Source organism: Pezoporus flaviventris, unplaced genomic scaffold, assembly GCF_033815535.1.
Source record: "Pezoporus flaviventris isolate CSIRO_AGI_PZ_B2104156 unplaced genomic scaffold, CSIRO_AGI_Pfla_v1 ptg000025l, whole genome shotgun sequence".
Taxonomy (NCBI): Eukaryota; Metazoa; Chordata; class Aves; order Psittaciformes; family Psittacidae; genus Pezoporus; species Pezoporus flaviventris.
Genome location: NW_026892573.1, coordinates 27,030,543 through 27,052,173, shown reverse-complemented (window position 1 = coordinate 27,052,173; position 21,631 = coordinate 27,030,543). Strand labels below are relative to the sequence as shown.

Sequence of the window (21,631 nt, the reverse complement as noted above, 5' to 3'; positions counted from 1 at the left end):
AGGGACTAGTAAGATATCTGCATGACTCCTTCACGCTGATTTACCCCTTCCTTTCCACTTTTGCTTATAGCCCTTGCTTAGAATACAAAGATACACCTGAATTGGTCACTTCTTGTCTTTTTAAGCTTACTCCAGGTACTGAGATGTTTCATCAGCTTAAAAAAGGACATCTCATAGACCCTGTGGTCAGACATTTTAGTAAGGATCTGTTGCAATAGGACAAGAGGTAATGATATTAAGCTAGGAGAGGGTAGATTCACACTAGATGCACAGAAGAAATTTTTCATGATGAGGGTGGTAAAACATTGGCACAGGCTGCCCAGAGAGATGGTAGATGGCCCATCCCTGGAAACATTTAAGGTCAAGCTAGATGGGGCTCTGAGCAACCTGATCTAGTTGAAGACGTCCCTGCTTAGCACCAGAGGATTGGACTATATGACCTTTAGAGGTCCCTTCCAACCTAAACCATTCTATGATTCTAAGCAGGACAACAGCACCAGGAAGCAGGGTGCAGTCTTCCCCAGAGCACTGCTGCAGTCATTGCAGCACTGTACTTCCAGTATCCGAAGCCCCATACCCCCACATGCTTCTCCTGCTGTAGCTCTGAGCCCCACAGTCCTACATCAGCCTAGGAAAATAACCCAGGGGTTATCATCATCCAAGAAAAGAAGCAGCAGCAGTCTTCCAGCTTGCTTGGTAACTACAAGTAGGTCAGAAGGGAGCAGAAAAAACTACTGAGTTAAGTTATTGCCTACACGCTTTATAAGTGCAGTCCCATGTTTGGTATCACATTAAACAACAACAGAAAAAAAACCTTTCGAAGCAGGATAGCAGCCCAAGGCATATTCTATGACCTAGAAAGACATATGGAAATGACTATCCCCTGCTCAGGCTGGGCACAAGGATTGTCATAAACCTAGACGTTTCAAATCCTCATTATGCTGTAAAAGAGCCATTTACCCAATAACAGCATTTCTCCAGCATAGTTGATGTTCTACTGAAATATGTCTGTGGCAATAAAAATGAAGCTCAGTAACTTAGTGGTAACTTCATATCTTGTAATAGATAAAATATGTGTGCGATCTTGAAGGGTATGTTGTTATACTGAAGGATATCGCTGTACTTTAAAGTATATGGCAACGAGGATGAACAGAAATTGCCTGGTCTAGTATTAGATACTTAAAATACAGTGCATTGTACATGAGTGGAAATTGCTAGTTCTAATGCTACATATTTAAAACGTGATGGTAAAAATTACCCAAACTAATTTATCCACTAGACTTATGTATTGGAAATATTGTATATTATAATTGTATATTATAACCTTATGTATTGAAATATTGTACATTTTCTGAATATGAGTTATTTATATTCACCAAGAACACTCAAACTCACAAGAGCTCTATTTTCCATCCCTCCTAGATCTAGAAGTTTCCATGCAAAAGCTATTTTTCATAACATGCATTATTATAGTATGCTTTTTTAAATACTGGATGAAATCCTCAACTCTTACAAACAATCTGGCTTCAAGAAAGCGTCTTATTCAACTTCATCCTAGTAGGTCCATATCAGCAGTCTCTTTTCTGATAAAAAACTCTCATGATAACAAATTGGAAGTTTTGCCAGAGAAAAGACAACTATACCAGGCCTAATACTCTTTGAAAACATTATTTCTGCAAATCAGAATCACACAATCCACTATTTTAGTAGGGTCCTAATACAGAAAGAGTAAAAACTTATAACAGAGTCTCATAGTTTCCAATCTGTACAATTAGTCCTAAGGATCAAATTATTACTGTTACTTCAATATCCACTGAGTTGGGCAGTCAGAAATTGAGAACATGTTTTGAGATTAATGTTTAAATAAGATTTGTTCACTGGTATAAAACTGGTCAAACTTTATTAAATATAGCTATGCTAGGGCCAAAGGAGTTTAGAGTAATCTGAGATTTATGTTAACTTCTTTATATATATCTTCTGATGACTAAGCTAATTAAAAATACAAATATTGACTGTGTCATCCTGCATAAAGATGATACTGACTGTATCATTCTGCTACCATTCCATCATACCCAATGCACATCATTTTTCTACATTGCATATCTAGCTATCTTCACACACTACGAAGAGGAAAGCCTTAAAAATTAACAGATAAAGTACACACACCTCTGCTTTATACCAGTAAAGTGAATAGCTAGGAAAACTTTGCAAAAATCAGACTATGCAAGTGCCAGTACTACTTCACCAAGAGGCAGATTCCCTTAAGTGAGATTCAATCCCAGATTTAGAGTATGAAATTTATTTTGGGTGGAATTCAATGTGAGTTCTCCTGTGACAGTACCTGCCTCCTGTCTTGGCATATAGATAAACACATTAAAACAAAAACCCCAAATCAAAACACCCCACAAAACCAAAGAACAGGAAGTGGACAGGACCTGTTTGTGCCTTATGAATTCCAGGTAACAGTACCTGAGCTGCTCTATAGCAGTAGGTACAATTCAGTGGGGTTGAAGTATCAGTTATCAGTCAAGGAAAACAATCAATCAGATGTTAACATTTATCTCCATTGTCTTCTTGAAGAAGAATATCTGTTTCAGGCAATTCTAAAGCCTTTATTCCCTTTGAAAGGAAAAGGCAGCCACTAATATTCAGCCTTAGACTCTGCTTTTTGTAATAACATAACCAGGGCAGTACAGTGAATTTTGGCAGCATCTCCCAGGCCTCTGCAATGCTCACTCCTGCAGAACTTCAGCTCTCTTTATATACAATTTCACTTTATTCCTGTCTGTTTCCAAGAGGTCCAATTTCCATTCAAGCATCAATTGAGCTGAGTAAATAATTCCCATGTTTATGATTTCACTGGTATGATCACTTTAAGTCACTGATGTATCTCTTAATATAAAAAAAATAAAGAAGGCTATTTCAGAAACTTCTTTTTTAAACTTAACATTTTTCTAACTTTGGAAAAGGGATTTGAAGGAATATCTTTTCATTGAATAGAAAAGACAGAAAAGGCATTAAAATCTGTGCTCATTCCGTTAAGGTCTACAGAAATGCCTGAAACTCCTTTTATGAACCAATGATCAAACTCACACTGATTTTATGTATTTATCTATTATTGTTTTTTACTTATGGAAGACTCTGAAAAAAGTTCCCATTATTGTTTTCTCAACAGCGGAGAAAAATTAAATATGTATTGAGCACTGTCATACATAATAATCACACCATTTCATATTCATTGGTACCCTCATAAATGAAACATAAGCTTTTCTGGAGGAAATTTTCACCTTGAAGGAAATAAAGACCATTTGCTTACCAAATATAAATGAAAGGGAAAGTATAAGAAAAACAAATCATATTTCTTACCATTGTAAGGGTGAATGGATGGCTTTCCAGTGCAGACACTCTTGGACAGTGTAGAATAACATACTGAAACAAAATCAGTCAGAGAAAATAAAATGATGGGAAATGTACATTCAAAACATTCAGTGATGGGTTAGTACATACAGAAGTCATCCCTATAGACAATGCTATGTGAATAGCAGTGATTTTTTAGGGGCAAATTAACTCACCTGACCAGGTCTTGCTTTAAAGTCATCTTTTATCATCCTTACTTCAAGGACATTGGAGGGATGGCTTATCACTGAAGTTATTGTGACTGGTTTATTGCTGCGGATGTAGCGGTAAAGCCTCTCCACACAGTACAAGCACAGAGGTCCAGAAATCCAAAACCAGGTCTATGGGAGAATAAAGCTATGTTACCTCAAGGACTTTTAATTCCATGTTTTCTAATTTCAAAACTACATGAGTGCTTGCAGGACCTCATTCCAAATCTATTGGGAACAGTGTTTTGGTCACAAGCAACCTCCGCAGCTCTCTACATGCAGAAATCCAAGCATGTTGTGGAGGCTTAATCAGTCTAATCAGCATCATCCACAAGCACAAACAGTTTCAATCATAAAGCTCATCAGAAACAAAATGCTAATGACCTCATTTGCAATCATGATGCTCTGGTTTTATGCAGTTGGATTGCAACTGACTCCAGCAGTGAATGACACAGTACATACGTTGCTTCAAAATGTAACAGACCAAAGTACCATAAAACTGGTTAACCTTTATGAAAAAAACTTATTTGGCTATTACCTTCTTCAATCACCTCAGGAACAAAAAAATAAAACCTAAGAAATAAGCATACTTGTGCTATAGAATTTAGGCTTATACTAAACTAGTGTAAAATCATAGACAAAGGAGAGAAATCGGCACTTGTGAACCACAATTCATTTGCCCCTGTGGAAGATGTGTATGCTAGACAAATAATGCCCTGGAAATGCCCATTTCTCTGCACTGATTATAAGGGAGCCCTGGGTGACCACCTCAAATGGAGACATTTGCAGCTGCTCAGCTAAATCCCATCCTACCAGTCAGTTACTAAAAGCTTATGGCAGAGTGAACCACTAATTCCACATCTGCTCAGTCATTCAAGCCATGGCACTGAAGGGCTCTCAACCCCATCCACCTTCCCAGCGTTTGAAGTTACACATCAGCATCTCTTGCAACTAGCAGAGCATTTGATTCCTTCAAGCACCTCTGGCCTTAAAAACTTCAGTGGCTCAGAGGATGTGATGTTACTAAATGTGTAAACCACTTCCAAATCAAAAGAAGTCCTAAATCATGTTACAAGCTGCCAGAAGAACACTGAGTGGCCATTTGTTTCATGGCTCTTCTTTTCCCATAGATGGCTCTAAAGCAGACATCTTAAGCCTCTAAGAAGACTGCCTGATGTCCTGTGGGTCATATGGAGCCACATATGCATTGATGCTTGTAATTCAGGAGTGTTCATAAACAACAAAATACAAACCCAAAGAACTTTGTTGGAGGACTTCACTGTAGAATTCACTGTTTCTTATTATGACTACATGCTCCATAATAAAATGGGTTCCTGCTGCATCTAGTATGGCACATATGTGTTCTACAGAAAACAATGATAGTAATAAAGAAAAACTCCTGTGAGGTCCATTATGGGACCAACTTGAATGGTGGGTCTCGGACTCTATATTCTCAAACTTCCTAAGGCTACTTGCCAATACAGCCCAGCTCATCTTTTCTCAAAAGAAAAGAGAAAAATTGGATGAATGAAAAGCTGCTGCCCCAAAGCATAAAGAATCAAAAGGAAAACGGAAAACAGAAAAAGAAAAGGCTTTTCTATCCCCACTGTCATCATACTCATTTACCCATGCCACATATAAAACAAGCTTGTCTGCAAACAACAGGCTATACAAAGCCAAACCACAACCAACTGCAACCCAGAAATGAGGATTAGGGCTTGCATCCGCATGGTAAAAAAGAGAACAAATGGAGTTTGATTATTTCAATTAAGTACTGTGACACAATGCTTACAAAGGGACCTCATGAATACATTATATGAATGTTTCCTCTGAAGTGCTCCGCTGTAATTTAAAGTCACATTTATAGCAAGACCAATACATCGTTTATTGTGTTGTACAAAAAAGAACATTACAGCCAATCTCTTGACATTTTTCCACCCTCTTCTATGCACGGCATTGTAATGCAGTTCAAGGTTTAATGCAGATTGTTTTTTCTCCACCGAATCTTTGAATGCCTTGAAAGGTTTTTAATAATATTTTCCATTATTAAAACATCTGGTTTGGAAAAGCAATAATTAGTGGTTATGGCTGACTGAAAGACTTGGCATGGCTTGTAATACCTGAAACGTCGGATCATACAGACCTCTGGGAAGTGTGACTGGAACTTGGGTTCCTCGGAACAAATTCTCATAAAGCTATTTTGTACAAAGGGTTCTGGTACTAAGTCCTGTGGGAAAGGCTCAGTAGTATAGTCAGGGAACAGCTCTTCAAAAGCCTTTGGCACCGTCATGTTCTGTCGGAGTGTTTTGTTAGGATTAAAGCAACCGGGAGGATGTTCCTCTAAGTTGGTCTGGTACTTGAGCACTCCCCTACAGGAAAACAAGAATAGCGAAGACACTGAATTAACGGTCAAAACCAAGTATACCACATTAATTCAGAGAGGGGTTTAGGAGGCAGTCACAAGGCTCATATTCTGTAAGAGTATTTATTCCATTTGCTCTCAGGACTTTCAATGAGATCGAAGCTTTGCAACAATACAGCCCTCTGTCACTAAAGGCAAGGTTTAACTTTTCCAGCTCACTTGGCACTCTCCCATTGAACAGCCTCAAGCTTAATACTGCTTGAAAGAGGGAAGAGATTGCAGGAGCCTTGAAAAAAAATAAATAATCACATTTCCCATTCCATCACACCCTGGCTGTTTTCACCCATCCTTTCTTCAGTCAGCAAACCCTGCTTTTAAGGCAATCTGGAACAGAAGTGGCCTAAATTGCCAAATCATAACTGCAGGACTTGTTTCTTATCAGGTTTAGACACAATGGTATAATTTGCTCCTTTGAATATCACATTATCAAACAGAAAGGAAAAAGAAAGTCCTGTATGATAGCCAAGGAATCTTTCTTGCAAATTATTCAGCAGGCTCCATACTTGTTTTTTAAGCTAAAGTTAAATTTATAGTAAAATGAAGTGAGAACTTTTCAGCTGCAGGTAGAAGCTGTGAAGAAAGAAGTGAATACCTGAGATACTCTGGGTTATCTCAACACATGAATGTATCATTGGACGTAGTGAAGAACCAATAATACTAGTGATAAAATTCCCTATAACTACTACTTGCCTCCAAATCTGGATTTGATGACAATAAAACTACAAGAAGGAATGTTTAAAATAACAAAGGGCTAAATGACAACCATATAGGATGGGTATGGGTAGGGAATAAAGCACACTGACACAATGCCTGGTGAGATGTACCCTCTGAGTGCATGGCCATGCAGTGAAGGCTCATCTCAAGGGTACAATCAAACTTAAGGACACATGGTTAACCCTCCTCTCCCCAGCATATACACACAGCAGCAGCGACAGAGTTTAATTTACAAGAAGAGAGACAAGTAGGACATCTGCAATATTCCCAACTTAAATGTGCTCCAACAGGCTACTGGCAATCTTCCCTATTGGAATGCAGTCCTGACAGGTAGTAACAAGCTTCCCACGTGGTCCCATGAATAATATACAGCTTGGAAATTAAACCTCCTCACTCTAAACTCCATGTCCAATCCTAGGAGAATCACCTGGGAAGTGTCCATGTGCCTACAACCATGCTTCTGTCTGTATTTATTGCCTGATCATGCCTATCACTTGCATCTGGCATCACTGTCAGTCACTGCATATTTGCAAAGTGACAGATACCCCTTGCATTATGCTAGTTCCCTGCTCCATAAATACTATGGTGCCTCATGGATTTAGCTGCAAGTCACAGCACATGCGATATTCTTCCAATCAACCTTGTATGCATGCCTGACAGCTGCTCCCACAGCATCGCTGTTCCCTGAACATCCCCAAAGAGGATTCAAAGATTTCCTTGAGACACGAATAGCTGAACTGCAAACATGAGCATTCCCTCTCCAGTGATCTCTAGTTTGTTTAAGCTATTGCAAACATGCTAACTGAGTGGCAAACTGGGATGACAAAGCTGTCTGCTAACAGCAGCTGCAATGACTCCCATTTCTGAAGCTGTCAAGGGACAGCAAGTTGTCTTACACACCCAAGAGCAGCTCCCAGAACAGATGAGTTCTGCACTACTCTTAAGGAGCCTAAGGTATATCCTCATATACTTTTTTGGTGCAATACTTCAATACATAAAAGCTCAGGATGGATATCAGTAAGTAGAAGACAGACATCTTTACCAAACAAAACTGTGAGAGACAAAAAGGATAAGTAATGTGAAAGTGTCCTTACAGGCTGAACAACACAGCATGCAGGATTTACATGGGCATATATCAACTTCTGCCCCAATTTTCCATCCCCAAAACAGATAAAATTCACTTCTGGCTAAATCTGGAAAACATACACCATTATTTCTTGAGATACTTAACGATGATAAACTAGAGGTCAACAATTCTAAGTGGTTTTATAGGGAATAGCTTCTCATTCCCTTCTGCTGCACAGCCCAGCTCAAGGCAAGTTGCTTGAGGGAGTCTGCTATAGGTAAATGTGTAGATGGAATCTTAAAACTTTTCACCCTTTGGAAGTTAAATCCTTGGATAACTTCACTGGCAGCACAGATGCCTTACACTCAGCTCCTATGCACTAGCATAACCTACTTAACTCCACAGTAATACCAAATTTGGATCAGCTGAGAATCTGGCTCCAAATGGTTTGTATGTTTGACAGCTCCTTACATTTGGTACTAGAAACATCAAGTTTCTATTTTACACAAACTATTTTCTGTCGTTGCTATTACTGCCTTAAAATACAGATAAATCAATGTAGATATGCACTAAGCCTTAAGCCACTGAAATGTTTGGAAGTCATGTTGAAGTACAAGAGTAATGGAAGCTTTTAAGGATAGTTTCCTGATAGATTGTCCTTTCCCTAACTGCAGGGATGAAAGAACAAACCAATAACATATGACAGGTGACTTATATCACTTTATATACTGCTGAACAGTGCCTGGCTACCCTGAAGAAGAAGATACAATTAAAACATATCCATAATCATTGGAAACTAAACAAGAATCCATGAATACTGTGGAAATACTCAAAAAGGGAGAATCCCAAAACAGGTAAATCCTCACCCAATCTGCCACAGGAGTTGACTTGCTCTGTGGAGTAACTGGCCATTCACCTGCAAATCTCTAAGACATGCCATGCAGGAGTCATTTGGGCACCTAAGTGTGGGTATCTAAGCTTCCTTTATTCTCAGAAGAAGAATCTTCTAATCACTATCACCAATGGGGCCCAGAAATCAGCTCACTTGAGTGTAGATCTTTGTAGCAGAAGGTTAGTTGACACATCCTTCAGGCTCCATTGACTGCATTTATTAGAACTCATTATACTATAATGGGAGAAAGACACTTAGAAAACATGTAGAGAACTACATTTCGGCATCTTAAACTTGAACTGACTCCCACTCTTTATGACTCATTCTGCTCCCACTTTTAAACGACAGTTCTTTTTGATGTGCACTGAACAACTTTCCAGTTCAATACTAAGGAGGCTGTGTACAAGATACTTAACGCTTGGTGTATTGCTGCAGCCTTGGCTTGCAAATTTCTCCAATTAGACTTCTTCCTTCATGAAGTGGCAACATGAAGTGGTTAGGAATACAGTGGGCAAAGGGTAATGTATAAGGAGACAAATAAGACTGTCCATGAAAAATACTGGAACAGACTGCCTAGGGAGGTTAGAGGATCTCAGCCACCAGGTTTTTTTCAAGAAGCCAGACAAATACCTGTCAAGTATAATTTAGCAAAAGTTCATCCTCCTCCAGGATGGCAAGAACAGGTTAGATCCACGCTCCCCAGATATGAACACGGCAAAATAAGTAAATAACTAGAGAACTGGAATTGTGTCCAGGAGTTCCAGTTGTTTTGAACTCATTCTTTCAATTCACCAGATCCCAAGCTGTGTGTTATGTTCAACAACATGCTCCTACTGTGATCCTGCCACCTAATTACCTTTCACTGTTTACTTTAAGTGTCGGTGCTCAGTGTCGCACAGTCCTTTCAGCCCCTTGTGTTTCAGTAGATGTTTGACTACATGGAGAAATAAACCTTGTTCAAATGCACCTTCCTTTCCCTGTACCAATCTCTGCAGCTACTTCCACAAAGGAAACTTCAGAGATTTTAAACGACCAGATTTTCACACAGCATAGCTTGTGGAAGCTGCTTTCCCTTGTGATAGAGCTAGGTTTTGGTTGTGCCTGATATAGACCTGACCATAAGCTTCATGGCACATGTATACTGACTGCTCTGACGCTTGTTAAAACAAGAAGAAAAACTAGTAAATATTGTATCATAGAAATGAGAAAGAAATAATTAGGAAATCAGGGAGAGGCTGCTCCTTCCCCCTCCTCAGAAGTCAAAATGGAAGGTAGAGAGGAAAGAGAAAGGGATGAACAACTTTGCTTCACAGTGTCTCAGCAGCCAGGTAAGAAAGAGCTGAAAAGAAACAATAAAGTTGTCTTGATTTCCCACCAGAAAATGGTAAAATGAACAAGGAATAAAGTTGTAAGTGAAGAATTCTGTGCTAGCTGGCTGTAGTAACACACAGTTGTCAAAGCCATAGTGTGAAGTTTAAACAAACACCTGCTGAAAAACTGAAGGGGATAACATCTTGTCAGGAACTTGGCCCACTGTGCACAAGCAAGCTCAGGAAAGGCAGCAGTCAAGGGAACCACTCTTTCTGATTGTGCTTCAGGAAAAGGGATGGTGTTTTCCATTTACTTACCCAGAAACATGCAGCATCAGCAGCATATAGAAGACAAAGAAAAGGTTGTGTGTGTACCAGAAGATGTCATAGTTTGAAACCCTGAAAAGAATAAACCATGGTTCAATGCTGTTTCATTCAGATGGAGTCACCGCTGATTAAAAGTGGATCTGTGCACACAGAACATCATCATATACCACACAGTCATGTAGGACACTCAAAGCCCAGTATGTATTCCTACAGGCACACTGTACTTGCAAGCAATTAAGTGCTGAGAAGAACAAGTGACTGGCACAGAAGCAAAAAGCTGAGAAAGAGGGAAGAAGAACATGGAAGTACAGAGCCAGCTGAAGAACTCTTCCTATACTAGGAGACTTCACTGCTCTCATAGCTTCCACTTAGCCCTTATCAGATCCTTACAGCTAGAATAGTTCTTCAGTCTCCAGGCTCAAAACTCAACCTCTTTATAATGAGTGCCTCTCCTTGTGTTCTCCCTGCCCCAATACAGGCCTGTGGTGTTTAATGTTTCACTTCTAGCACAACATACAAACAGGTAATGTAGACAACAGCAGAAGGGTGGATGGGAAAGGCAAAAGAGACTTGTGAGGGTATGGAGTTGAAGGAGATACAGGAGGATAGGGAACTAGAGCAAGAAGGCAACAAGAGGACTGGTAGGAGAAATCTCAGGCAGGAGATGACATACAGTGGGGCTTAGAACTGTTGGAGGAACAAGAACATTACCACTGTGAAGATCAGGAGAGGTGAAGGGGAAAGATGCCTTCCTTTCATCAGTAATTTGTTAAGTAATGCAAAAAGAACCAAGACCAAAGAAAATATCCATCTGGAACTGTTTTCTGTTAAGCTTGTTTGTTTCTTCTTGAGTAAAACAGTCACCAGAAAAGGACAACAATCAAATGGTTAAGAAAATACTCTACTTCACAGCACACAAGTACACCCCTCCCACTACACAGCATGGTAGGAAAGTCCCTTCCAAAACCAAAAAACCTACCCCATTCATAAGCCAAAACAACTCTTAACTAACAAGCAACCTTAACTCTGAGAACGTAGTGTAAGAAGGTACTCCTCCAACATAACTAACTTTTGTCTGAACTCTTCCCCTCTTATGGCCTTTTACGTAAACAACTAACTACCTTTGCTTCAACACATCTGAAACATACATTGCATTTGTTTCTGTCTCACTTTCTCAAGAGAGAAAAGTTAATGTTAACAATCTGAGGGCCACCAAAGTAAAATCCAAGCAAGGGCAGTTCTAAGGAACCCAGCAGCTGGGCTCTGAAACCTGCCCTTCACCTGGCCATCCTTCTCCCATTCAGCACCACACTAACTCTCTTTCCTCCTTGAGGCTGCTCAAACCATATCTAACTACCCACCCTGGTAGTATTTCCATGCAGCCACTCAGCATCAGTAAGGAGCTGTGAGAGTGAGCATCAGTAAGACAGATCCAAACAATACTTACTTTCCTCTTTGAAAACACTAGCAGCTAGTTCAATCCTCCTAATACTTATTCACAGTTTACTGAACAAGTAAAGGCACAAAAATAGGATAATCATGCACAGAAAAATTTCAGGAAGAACATAAGAAGGAAGCAATGATTAAGTAGATCAGCGTGCAAGAGCGGATTTAGGGCTGAAATCCAAGAGCGTATAATAGTCTTCAAATAGTCTATTTCTAAAAACCCCACTTTCTGATAGGCAGTGAACATTCTCCTAAGACTACAGCGTGAGCTTAGCCATCATAAGACACATGAGAATCCACAGGGAAACAGATTGGAAAGGGACAGAAAGAGGCACACAGAAGCTTGTTTCCTTAGGGAAGAACACCACAAAGACAAGCTTGAGCCATAGGCCTGAGAGAGAAGCCAGGATAAAACTTCTAAATAAGAATTACTGCCTGAGTACCAGGAGATGCAGACGGTCTCTTCGGGGCTTTGATTCTGCTGGCTAAATGGCACAAAGATGGGAAAGCGCTTGTGCTTATAGTAATGGAAGAAGGAAGTAACAGGCATGTCACTTAAAAAGATGGAAACTTTTGTTGTGTGAACCCCTGAATTATTATTTTCAAGAATATGTTTGCAATTAGATGTATCTTCCCAAGTTTCCCAATCATTAATAAGTGCTGTTCTTTTCTCCTAATTTAACATGGCCTTGGAGAAAACAGGGCTTTGTTCTGGCTCACTGCTGCAGAGTGAAGTAACTGCTTTATTTTTCCATCTTCCCAAAACCAGCTTTCTTTTGCAAGCAGAGCCATCTGTGTGGACTATGTAATGTGCAGCCATGCCTGACATTCAGCACAGCAGTCTTATCCTGCACTTCCGCAGCCACATAAAAGTCTCAGTCTGGAAGTATCTCTGTCTACAAAAGGAGTACAAGTATTCCAGAGAAGGGCCACGAGGATGATCAGGGGACTGGAGCACCTCCCGTATGAAGACAGGCTGAGGAAGTTGGGGCTGTTCAGCCTGGAGAAGAGAAGGCTGCATGGAGATCTCACAGCAGCCTTCCAGTATCTGAAGGGGGCCCATAGAGATGCTGGGGAGGGACTCTTCATTAGGGACTGTAGTGATAGGACAAGGGGTAACGGGTTAAAACTTAAACAGGGGAAGTTTAGATTGGATATAAGGAGGAAATTCTTTCCTGTGAGGGTGGTGAGGCACTGGAATGGGTTGCCCAGGGAGGTTGTGAATGCTCCATCCCTGGCAGTGTTCAAGGCCAGGTTGGACAAAGCCTTGGGTGAGATGGTTTAGTGTGAGGTGTCCTTGCCCACGGCAGGGGGGTTGGAACTAGATGATCTTAAGGTCCTTTCCAACCCTAACTATTCTATCATTCTATTTGCTGAACTACTTTCCTGAATCAGCACCTGATAACACTGCTGCTCTGGAAAGACAGATTTAGTTCAGCAAAGTTTAAAACCACACATCTAGCTCACATCAGTCAAGCACCATTAATGTTTGAAGATATGGAATTAAAATATCCTTCAGTGTTAGCTGAATTGAGATGAGGTATTTACATAATCACTCTCTGAATCCACCAGAGACTGCTATAAAAATCAAGGGACATTTTATATGCTTCAATTGCAGAATCCAAGCCTTAGAAAGGCTATACTAGTACCGGTCACTCAAATGTACTATAATAGGTGCAGAATGGAAACCCATTGGAGAGTCAAACATTTGACATTCCGAGTCAATACTGCATTGCTGTTCTGACTTATAATCGGCATTAAAAAGAATATATCTGACAACCAGAAACAGAGCTTTAAAAAAGCGACATTCTACATAAGTAGCACAATTCTATTTCTGGTTTTCTTCACTGCAGCTTTTTTTTTTTTGTTGTTTCTGTTTTTTTAATTTGGTGAAAATAATTAATAAAGTTGCCAACTTAATTTAGTTCCAGTGTACTTAATTTAGGCATTGGACAGAGCTTCCATATGGTGAGTTTACTGCCTTCCCTGTACAAATAGGAGAAAAGAACTATTTGAATTTTTAAAAGGTCCAGATTTTTAACTGCACATTCCTCAAACGGTATTTTTCTCTGAAGGCAATTTAATCAGGTCTTGTGATTATTTGAATACAAAATCCACTGCTATAATTTACCCACAGCTAGTAAAGAAATAGGGCAAGAAAACTGCTACTTTTAACACTCATTTAAATGCTTCTTGCCTCATATTGCATTTACTCTTCATTCCCTCTGATCAGTATGAAAATATGATTATTCAAATGGAATTTTTCAGCATAATAATCAGATTATGTCTTACCTGATGGCATACGTAGAAGCTGTACACATTAGGAATAACACTAACACCATAATGACTCCAGTCAGACCTGGAACTAAAATGGACATAACTTGCATTTGAACTGTGCAGAGATATACTTGTTCCTATGACATATTAAGAAAGTGGAAATATTAGGCATACAAATCATGACTCAATCAAACTCTTGCATGCATTTATCTCCTGAAGACAATTCATGTATCAAACTAGACCGGGAAGAAGAGATGTTGTGAAATTTCCCAACATCCCAAAGAAAACTGCCCTTTTCCTTGCATTTCACCATGCGCCACTAACTTCCTATTAGGCTTTGCTCCTGTACTCTGTTGCTCATAACATTTGCCTATAAGCAGGTAACCAAGAACAAATCTTGTCTATTTGTTAAGAGTGACTGCACAAGTTTCTACACCTCTTTTTTACTCGAAACCCTAAACTGTGTTTATCATGACAATTAAAAACCTGGTCAGGGAGAGAATTTCAAGCACATCAATTTCTATGCAAGCTGTCACTACAATTGTTTGCCAACCCATTTCATCCTGGAATGAGAAAGGGCCTGAAATTGCTCTCCATGGCACTGTATCATGCTTGAAATTGCTGCCCATACAGCAAGATGTGTGAGAGTAATCCACAGCCAGCATTTCAGAAGGAAAGGTTAAAAACATTAAGGACTGGACTCACCTGCTCAGTGGCAGACTTCTATTAGAATTAGTCTAGCCTCAGCTCTTTTTTAAGTGAAAGGAGAGAAATATTCCTGCAGCATGATTCACCTCTGCCTAAACTAGAATCCTGCCCATAAAATACATTAAGCCATCAGCCTAAAGTTGCCGAAATTACCACTTTTTCTGAGCACCTTATCATCAAAATTGCCATTCCAGGAACTAAGAATCTGAATTAAGAAGCTAAAATCCATGACGCATTGCATCAAAACCTTTTCCTACGCAAAGAATCATAGTCTTTCAGCATAGTCTCTGGTCACCCTAAAAGCCACATGTTTGGGTTTAAAGAAAGTCAGTCAGGCCAATTACAAAAGCTAAATAAGTGCTGGTTTGGTGTAAGAATATGAACACCTAAACCAGCTTTCATGGTTTCATTCACATATTTTAATAGCCCCAGATCTTTTACAGGATCCTACCCTAATGATAAGAATGAGCTAATCTTTTTAAACATTTGACTGGGTTTTTAGACTCTTTAGCAATTTCAAATCCTAGGTTTTTACAAACTTCTCAATATCCACTTGTTGAAAAGTCTGATACCCCAATTCTGATACATCCCAGATCACTTCTCAGTTTTACAAACTGTAGGAAAAAATCTGGTCCTACAATCAATGAAGTTTTGCCATGGGCTGCATTAGAAACAATTTCACTCCGGCATGGAAAGGTTACAATTAAAAGTGCTTGCAAAAAAAAGTGCATTTTTTTCCAATTGCCTCCTTCTTCATTTCTTTTTTCTTAATCAGATTTGATGTGTAGCATGCAATCAGCCTCCCCTCTGACACACATACTTCCAATCCTATTGCAGTACAGCCCTTGATCCAGCTTTCTACACTGTCACTCAAGCCAAGGTGTGCAAGGTCACCTATTACATTCAGTTCTTCCAGTTCTCCATCAAACTGCAAACAAGGAATCACTCACAAACTTGCTCCAATTCATCAGTGCATGTTTAGAGTTTCCTCTCCTCCATGTCTCTCTTTTTCCTCCAGTAACTGTAATCTTGAATACTTGTTCCTCCCACAGCTAGGAAGAACATATACATTATATGTATATTATATATATGATTTTATATATATATAATAATAGAATAGTTGTGGTTATATAATATGAATATATAATGATATATGTAATATAAAATCATATCTATAACATACATATATATATAAAGTATATATGTGTGTGTGTGTATATAATCATGAATACAAGGAGGTTCTTTCCTGGACAGATCTGAAAAGCCATCGCACTATAAATTCTTCCAACTCTTTGTTCCTTCTCTTCACTGTGTTAAAAAGAAAAAATCAGCCAATGAATCCAGCTCTGAACTGTTTGTGAAGAGACCAATTTTCTGCACATTTGCACAGCTTCCAGTGCAGCAAAATCTTAGTCCCTGTCTGGGCACTCCTTCAGCCCAAACAATAATGTTAGTTATCAGTTGTTACCATGGGGCATGATCTGAGCAATTTTAAATTCAAGATGACTTACAATCACTGCTTTTTGCAACAGTGTGCTCAAACTTTTCCTGGCTATCAGAGGGTAAAAGTATTTCCACCTTGCAGCTAGAGAGGTCTCAAGATGGCCCCAGACACTAGCACTCTATTTTATGGGGCCTCTACACTGTTTCTCCGCAGTGAGATGGAGAATGCCCTTCTCCTTCATCCAAGATATTAAATGTAATCTTTAGCTCTTGTTCTGATTCTCCCTCCCCATCTTTAACTCCCTCATTTGTCACTTACCCTCTTTCAAGCCTCCACCACTGATTCACTAACACCACCAATTACTCAACCTATTTCCAGTTAACAGGTACAGTATACTTCAATGTCTATCATTTCACTTTCTCACTTCCTCTACTCAACTCATTTTAGGGTTTATGGAAAGCACTTTCCCACAGGCTGCTAATTCTAGTAAGCATATTGGGATTGACAGATCTAGAACCCCATTTATTGCTGTCCAGATAGAGACTTTGGGACCTTGCCCTTCATGCTACCAAGTTGGGATTTTTGTGTTTGATGTAAATAAGGGTAAAAGAAAGACAACATCAGGAAGGACCTTTACCTGCTTGTGAAGCACTAAAGCTCAGGCTTGTGCCTACCCCTGTATACCCACACATTCCTCCCTTCTAGATTCCTGCACCAAAAATGAATTTGCTTATTTATTCATTATGAGTGCTGAAGCCTGATTCCTATGTAACAGTTTAAACTGCTCTGAAGTCAAACCAATCCTCAAATAAACTAGCTGAAGCAAGACCATATTTTTGTTATGTTTCTTTTTTTCTAGAAATTGGATCATTTAGGAATTTGGTTTTAATATTATTCAGAATCTCTGTTTGAAACTAATGATTTTCCACTGACTCATCTGTACAACAACAGCTTTGAAGATGCAGCTCATCCTACTACAGGGCTTATGTAACTCCTGACTATTGTATAAGCAAACCCAGGTTATACTAATACAAATAATACATCTCAACCTAGCTGAGATACAAGGAATGGAGCATGGGAACACAGAACCACAATGTTTTGCCTGGAGAGTGACAATGAGAAGCAGCAAACTTTCTCATTCAGTTTTGCAACAGACTTACCAGTAGCAAAAAGCAGTTTCCTCGGGTCCTGAAAAACAGACAGGAAAAAGAAAGAATCAGCATACATGATGCTGTATCTCTATGAGTAACGTCATAATAATAAGTAGCTCATAAAGCTCACACACTTGAAGGCATAAACAATCCCTAAATCTGGACACAGGAATGGATTTGGTATTTGCTAACAGTTTACACTGACTGCAATTCAACATAAACTAAACCCTCAGCCGTTTCATTCCCCCCGTGAAGACAATTCCGATCTGTTATGAAAAGCTGGGATCCAGGTAGCTTTACTGTTAATCATTTTTTGAAAGCTCAACTTTACTCATACCTTTAGGAGGAGGGAAGGCAGCAGAGCAGAGAGATATTTTGAATTTAAAGGAAAGACAAGTGGCAAGCATTTTACTGCCAGTAACATTACCAAGAGATTTGCAGTGGTCTCTGGTGAAGGAGGGCTAAACACCAAGGAGATGACAAATACAAGGCCAGAGGTTCCTGTGTCCTTCACCACATGTGGAAGGGAAAGGGGATATTTCAACCTCACAGGAAACTGCCTCACTCCCCCTGAGTCCTACACGTCATGAGGTTTTGTCTTCACTGCAGAGAAAATCTATTTTCTTTTAAAACTTACAGTAAAATGCAGTGAGGGGAGGTGAGAGTTTTCATACAGGTCTGGACAAAGAAAGCATCACTCTCCCTGACCTTGTCATCCAGATGTGCACGGCCATGTAAAGAAGACAACAGCAGCATCCAGACTGCCCACCATAGTTAAAAACCACATTTAAGTAGAATTTAAGCACAGAGGTTCAAGAGCTACTAACGTGCCTAAACTCTGGGAGGTTTCAGTTCTAGAGTTACTAAAGACTTGTTATTATCTCCATTTTCTATTGCAAAATTCCCAAGGCTGCTCAGCACAGGCTGCCATGAACACCCTGGCACGCACTTGCTTGTGGCAAGCTCTTGCTGATGCTCCTGATGAGGAACATTAAGCTGTGGCCTAAGTCTTTTAGGCCACTCCTAACACATGCAGACACACTCGAGGTCAACCCAGAACCTCAGCACAACAGTTGGTGTTGGCATGTCTGTCTGCCATAGAATAGCTTGGTGATTAGATCATTCACCCAGGGAGTGGAAGACCTTGGTTGTTGGTCCTTTTGAGCCTAGGCTGAGTCAAGCTCTCCTTTTCCAGGAAAGGCTGCAGCTGGTATAGGGTCATTCTAAATATTTCCTAATGAAGGTGGTAGAAAAGAAATGCAGACTTGAGACCAGAATCAATATAAACAGAGAGAATTTGATTGTAGCCCAAAAAAAGAAAAGAGTCTTGGACTCTGGTCTTACTCCTAAAATCTGCAAGTCTCTCTCCAGTGCCAAATGCATAACCAACAACCTATAGGAGGGCCTAGGAGTCTGGTGTGCCTGCAAGAGATCTGCATCACAGTCAGAGAAATCAGGTAAACCATGTATTTCATAAGTAGAAGTCAGCTTACAGCCCAGTTCATGCAGACAACTAATTCCACTCAGCATATATACTCCAGTTCGCGCTGCACTTTAAAGATGCAAAATCAGTCCCAAATCCCACTATCCTCAGATGCCCAATACCTGTCACATAGCCCTACATTGTAAATAGTGGAAATGCAGAACATATTTTTCCAAACAGCAGCAGGCCCACCCAAGGAACAGAGCAAGGCAGAAGAGAAGCAGGAACACAAGGTGCAAGGTGAAAGGACTTGATGACAGCATTCATAATCAATAGGACTAAATCCCTCTGGGTTTAATAAAAAGTGCTCAATACATGCTTTGTCCAGAGAAAGAAGTAAAATCCTCAGAAATTCACATGATGGTGAGTTTTCCGTGCACAGAACAGCAGCACTATAAAGATCAAAGGATGAACCATACAATAGAATTGAATATACAAATACCCATACGCAAACTATGAAAGGGCAGCTGGCTCACCTCACCACGATAGTTCGCTACATTTATTGCCAGAAAGTCTTCATTGTAGTTCTGAGAGAAGTTAAGAGCGTTCACCAGATGAGCAGCAACATGTAAGACTGAAAGAAATAGTAAATCTGAGGTCCATAAACAAGAGGTAGATGTTCCTCTGAAGTAAAGAAGAATGGCTACCCAGATGCCAAGCTATAACCACATCATCTGCAAGAGGTGCGTCAGGGACTAAGGGATTCTTTTTCAAAGGTAAATCAGGTTATAGATACTGATGGCAGAAAGCTGCATGTATTTATATGTGTTTTACCACTACATCAATTATTTTCATACTGGGAGACAACACCAAAAGGTGTCCACACAAGAGTGTTCTTTCACCAAATTGGGTATTTGTCTCCACTGCTCCCTCTTCTGCAGATAAGCTGGTAGCACCCTATTTCTTCACTGAAATTCTTTAGGCACAACAAAGGGTCACTTGCAGTGGCAGATGTTGGCCTGCTCTTTTAGACCTGTTCTTTTAGAAACTGGAATTTTAAGGAAAGGCTTGGCATTAGAATATAACCCCAAGTGTTTGAAGGAAAAATAAACCACAACCCACATACATCTGACAAAGCACTCACAATTTAAGATAGGGAAGCACAGAGCAAGACTACCCCCAAACGTACTGTACAAGAAAAAACACAAAGTGCTGCTTCAGTGTGTGTTCACAAACAAGCTGCTACTCAGCACAGTAAGATCTCACCTGAAAAGATGCATATTGTAACACCACACGTCACATGGAAAGTTTTACTTTTATCGAGCAGCCTTCTGGTTTTCCTGCTGGCAACCTAGTAAGAGAAGAATTCAAGCAATCTCTCTTCTAAAACACAGCAAACAGAAAAAATACTAACAGCAACTGAGGTGATGTAACAGCAGCTTCAGTTTTTACTAAGTTTAACACCCTTGCATGCCCAGTACCTAAATGTAAAAACAACAGGATTATGTCACCGAGCCAATTTTGAGACTTTAATGAAGAAATCACAGTTGGGTCTATATCAGATGTCAAGACCACATAAAGTAATGTCCCTTCTGCCCTTAAAATTTAGGAATTCCAGCACTAATTGTTGCAGGCAGTAGACTCTCTAGTGAACAGGATCAGAGGGAAAGGGGTATGGCATGCATAAATGCATGTATAGGCATCAAATCTTATAGGTACTGTCATACGATGAACAGAACCCATAGGTTCAATCTGCAGCCATTTAGAAAACACAAATGCTCCTCAAAGTGTTACTCAAATTTCTGCAAAAGCAACTTGTGAATTGCAAATAAACTAAATTATTCTTTACTGAATATTAGCATAGGAAACAAACCCTCTTAGCTCCGACAGAACTTCTTCTCCCATGCTAATGGATATATCTGATTGAGTATTTTTACTCAAGGTTCTGTCACCTCCAGTAGGACGCTTCTGGTCATGCAGAGACAAAGTTCTTTTGCTCTGTTGAACTCTACTAGAAAGCAGTAGAGAGGACACAGATGGCTTTTATATTAGAGTCGGGAAAGAAGGAGACTTTGTCTGGTTACAATTCCACAGCCTTCCACAGGTTACAATTCCCTATCCTTCAAAAATGCACTGAAAATGCCTTCGCTACAAGAAGTCCAATCAAATCAGACAATGCCAGTCAAGGCAGTCTTCAAAGGAGTCATGAATCGAGGATGAATGCCTGATAACCGCACCACACAGGCCCATACTGTATAATAATAAATAGGGATAAACCAGACTTTTTTCCTATTATTTCCTATTTAGACTAAACAGAGACCAGGGCCCTCATCTTCACTGCTGCTGCATTCTGAGGGCAGTGCTTACCTTCTGAGATCCTCGCAGGAAGGCCAAGAGAACACGGCACATTGGTAGAAGGACCAGGCAGCAGTTGAGATTGAGGACAGATGCCGAAGCTCTGCTAACACACAATCCTAGCTGAACAAATATAGCAAGAGTTAGATTACAGGGCGAAAAGACTCTCTAATGGTTCAGGTGTCAGCATTCACCCTCCTGTTCTTTGCTGTGAAACTGAACAGTTCCCATGCTCTCAGAATGGTGGAGTTTAATGATGGTTTACGTGTTCTGGAAAAAACATGTTTTACATCAAATTAATTTTGTCAACAGTTATGCCAGCAAATGACAACTTTCTACTGAAAAAAACAATACCCTCATCAGTGCCCAAAGCCACGTGGAAGAAAACATATCTGAGACAACAATAAGCGTCCACTGAGAAATTACCTGAACGCTTCAACAGACAATTAAATCACAACGAGGGATAAATACCATGAAGACACTACACAGAC

General features: G+C 39.9%; 1 protein-coding gene across 4 annotated transcripts in view; it reads right to left on the bottom strand.

The window, feature by feature from the left end:
* NOX4 (NADPH oxidase 4) overlaps positions 1-21,631 on the bottom strand; it is a 107,268-nt gene that overhangs the window by 74,548 nt on the left and 11,089 nt on the right. Inside the window, exons 3-11 of one of the 4 annotated variants that reach the window (XM_061457925.1) lie at positions 21,153-21,259; positions 20,052-20,136; positions 19,322-19,419; positions 17,372-17,399; positions 14,075-14,147; positions 10,328-10,408; positions 5,749-5,974; positions 3,573-3,737; positions 3,367-3,429 (exon numbers count right to left, since the gene is read on the bottom strand). In XM_061457925.1, the coding sequence (XP_061313909.1) occupies positions 3,367-3,429; positions 3,573-3,737; positions 5,749-5,974; positions 10,328-10,408; positions 14,075-14,147; positions 17,372-17,399; positions 19,322-19,419; positions 20,052-20,136; positions 21,153-21,259 (926 nt within the window). Of the gene's footprint in view, positions 1-3,366; positions 3,430-3,572; positions 3,738-5,748; positions 5,975-10,327; positions 10,409-14,074; positions 14,148-17,371; positions 17,400-19,293; positions 19,420-20,051; positions 20,137-21,152; positions 21,264-21,631 lie in introns of all 4 variants that reach the window. The other 3 variants (XM_061457928.1, XM_061457926.1, XM_061457927.1) reach the window with 3 other exon arrangements.